The sequence below is a fragment of the Merops nubicus genome, unplaced genomic scaffold (genome assembly GCF_000691845.1).
Source record: "Merops nubicus isolate BGI_N331 unplaced genomic scaffold, ASM69184v1 scaffold38210, whole genome shotgun sequence".
Classification (NCBI taxonomy): Eukaryota; Metazoa; Chordata; class Aves; order Coraciiformes; family Meropidae; genus Merops; species Merops nubicus.
The window spans coordinates 1-3,433 of NW_008581511.1; the positions used below are offsets into that span (position 1 = coordinate 1).

A 3,433-nucleotide genomic window follows, 5' to 3' on the forward strand; every position below is an offset into this window, starting at 1 on the left:
GGGGTTGGGGACACCTGCCTGAGGGGGGAGAAGGGTTGGGGACACCTCCCTGTGGTGAGGGTGCTGTTGGGACCGTGTACCTGAGGCGTGGTGACAGCTGGGACCATCTGCCTGGGGTTTGGGAGCTGTTGGGACCTTCTGCCTCTGGAGATGGGGTGGTTGGGACCTTACACCTGAGATGGGAGAGCAGCTGGGACCATCTGCCTGTGGTGAGGGAGAGGTTGGGACCCTCTGCCCATGGTTTGGAAGCTGTTGGGACCTTCTCCCGCTGCAGATGGGGTGGTTGGGACCTTACACCTGAGATGGGAGAGCGGCTGGGACCATGTGTCTGATGTGGGGGAGCAGTTGGGACCCTCTGCCCATGGTTTGGAAGCTGTTGGGACCTTCTCCCGCTGAAGATGGGGTGGTTGGAACCACCTGCCCAAGGTTTGGGGGCAGGTTAGGACCTGAGGGGGCAGCTGTTGGCACCTGAAGAGTGGGGACCCTTTGGGAGGGGAAATGGAAGGTACCCTCTGCTTGGGGAAGGGGGAGGTGTCGAGGGGGCCACCATCCTGTTTTTGGGAGGAAGGATGGGACCACCTGGTGGGTCACCTGTACAGGGTGCTGGGCCCCATCCTGATGGTTCCTCTCCCCTTAGGAGCGAGGTGGCAACAACTCCTTCACCCATGAGGCCCTCACGCTTAAGTACAAACTGGACAACCAGTTTGAGCTGGTGTTTGTGGTAAGTGAAACTTTGGGGTGGGGTGGGGGGTTGGGAGGTGGCTGAAGGTATCACCAGAGGAGGTTTAGGTTGGACCTGAGGAGAGATTTCCTCAGTGGCAGCGTGGTGGGACAGGCTGCCCAGGGAGGGGGGTGGACTCCTCACCCCTGGAGGAGCTCAGCAGACGTGTTGATGTGGCGCTGGAGGACACGGCTCGGTGGCCACGAGAAGTGTTGGGTTGATGGTTGGGCTTGGAGACCTCCAACCTTCATGATCCTACCACTGAAGACGTGGTGGAGGCTCCCGGGCTTGGCGAGGAGGTTCCGGCCAGCGACGTCTCCTCTCCACGTGGCTTTTACAGGTGGGTTTTCAGAAGATCTTGACTCTGACCTACGTGGACAAGTTGATAGACGACGTCCACAAGGAGTTCCGGGACAAGTACCGCAATGAGTTCCAGCAGAAGGGCACCCTGGGCCTCCTAAATGGCACCTTCGACTTCAAGGAGGACTTCCTGCGTCTCCTCCGGTAGCAGGACGTGGTTTTGGGGGGTGGTTTTGTCCAAGGGGTCGGGTTGGGGTGGTGGATCAGAGGTTTTTCCTCCCTTGGCCACCCGCAGGGACGCAGAGGAGAGCAGCAGGGTCCGAGCTCCCACGGTGATGAAGACGTTTGAGCAGTCTCTGAAGTCTCAGAAGACTGTCAAGTGTATGATAGAAACCCGGGGGGAGAAACCAAAGGAGAAGGTCAAGACCAAGAAGAACAAAGGTTCCAAAAAAGAAGGTGAGTGGATTTGGGGAGGAGGATCTGGAGGAAATCAGCCCTTGGAGGTGGTGGGGAGTAGGAATTGTGGAGTTCTGCGTGTCACCCTGAGGTGTCCCAAGTTCTTTGGTGGCACCCCAACGTTGCTCTGAGGTCACCTCGGGGGTTCTCTCCACCAGGATCTGAAGCTGTGGTGGCACCTGGCAAAGCGGCCGTGGGTGAGAAGCAGCCCCTGGCAGCTGGGGACAGGGAGGAGCTGACCAAGGATGAGATCCTGCAGAAGAACAGGGAGGAATTCTTCAAGAGACACATGAAAGCTGGGGAGAAATCCAGGTGGGTGAAGAGGACGTGGTCCTGTGCTCCAAACCAGCTCCTCCTGGTGTCCCTCAACCAGGGTTGAGTCTCTCCTTCCTTTGGTGGCCCTTAGAAGGCAGATGTGGACCTTACTGCCCCTTTTCCTTCTTTCTCCTCTTGATGGAAGGATTGGGAGGGGGCCCACAGGGCTTCTGGGGAGACCCCAAAACCCAGCGTGGGGCTGGGTGAGGTCCAGGCCTCTTTCTGGGGAGCTTCTCCTGCTGTGGTCAAAGCCCACGTTTGACACGGGGCTCAAGTTCAGATAAACCACCTCTGGAGATGGAACCTGTTGGGTTGAACCTCAATTTCTGCCTTTTTGGGTAATCCAGGCTTGGACTTTTGATGCTTTTGGAGCAGGTTGGTCCACGCAGCTCAACCAGATGTTTTTTTTTGGGGGGGTTGAGCAGATCCCCAAAACCTGAGGCTCAGAAGGAGAAGGGGAAGAAGCCCCGAGTGTGGGACCTGGGGAACTCCAACGCCAAAGTCCTGGATTACAGCAACTCTGCCACCAATGGCAGCACTGAGGCTTGTCCCGTGGAGGAGTTTGACCACGACCTGGTGAGATGTTTGGGGGGGATCTGCTGGGCCTGGGCTCCAGGAGGAACCAGGGTGGTGGCACCTCGCCCAGGAAGCTGCTCCCTGAGGGGTCTTTGCTGCGCCGTGGCAGCTTCAAGGGGCTTCTGGTGGGGTCAGGGGGGATTCTGGTGGGGTCAGGGCTGCTTCCCGTGGGGAGAAGGAGCTCTGGAGATGATGAGAAGTGGTTGCCCATTCTCATGGAAGGTCTCCTCTCCCCCTCCCAGGCCCTGGGGGACCGGAATCGGGAGCCCGGCCGCCTCTACGACCTCGAGTACGAGAGTGATGATGAAGTTGAAGAGGAGAAGGTTGTTCAGAACCCTTCCAAAACCAGGTAGAGGCTTCTCCAGCCCACCTCCTTCTTGGTTTCTCTCCCATAACTCCTCTCCCAGTCTAACCAGGAACGTGGTGGGGTCAAACTGGTGGGATCTTCTTGCACGTGCCCGACGTGACTCGCTCCTCCTGCCCGAAGGTCTCTCTGCTTCTCCACAGCACGAAGAAGGGTGGCCTGGGGGGCATGTTTGGCATGCTCAAAGGTCTGGTGGGCTCCAAGAGCTTGACCAGGGAGGACATGGACCCCGTCCTGGAGAAGATGAAGGATCATTTGATTGGTATGTCTGGGAGGGGAGCAGTCTGAGGGTGGGACACGGTGCTGGGGACACGTGGTTTGGGCCGTCCTCCCCCATAGGAACCACGGTGGGTTCCTGACTCACCTCAAAAGGGGACAGGGGTGGGCAACGGTCTCCTCTGGTGGGGTTCCTCCCCCTCGATCAGACTCCATCTCTTGATGACCTCCATCTCTTGATGACCTCCATCTCTTCCTCCAAGCTAAAAACGTGGCCGCCGAGATCGCCGTCCAGCTCTGCGAGTCGGTGGCCAAGAAGCTGGAAGGGAAAGTGATGGGCACCTTCACCAGTAAGTCTCCCTCCTCCCACGAGGTGCCCCGGGCCTGCTGCTTCCTCCCACCCACCTCCTCCTCCTCCTGCAGCGGTGACCTCCACGGTGAAGCAGGCCCTGCAGGAGGCCCTGGTGCAGATCCTGCAGCCCCAA

The 3,433-nt window shown here is 58.8% G+C and overlaps 1 protein-coding gene across 1 annotated transcript; it reads left to right on the forward strand.

Moving 5' to 3' along the window:
• Window positions 1–637: 637 nt before the first annotated feature.
• Window positions 638–3,430, forward strand: SRPR (signal recognition particle receptor (docking protein); the record flags this gene model as incomplete). Its single annotated transcript, XM_008950255.1, has 9 exons — window positions 638–721; window positions 1,062–1,225; window positions 1,317–1,477; window positions 1,636–1,789; window positions 2,215–2,368; window positions 2,611–2,717; window positions 2,876–2,994; window positions 3,212–3,298; window positions 3,372–3,430. Coding segments are annotated over 9 exons (1,089 nt in total), but the record flags the coding sequence as incomplete, so codon positions are not given.
• Window positions 3,431–3,433: the final 3 nt, after the last annotated feature.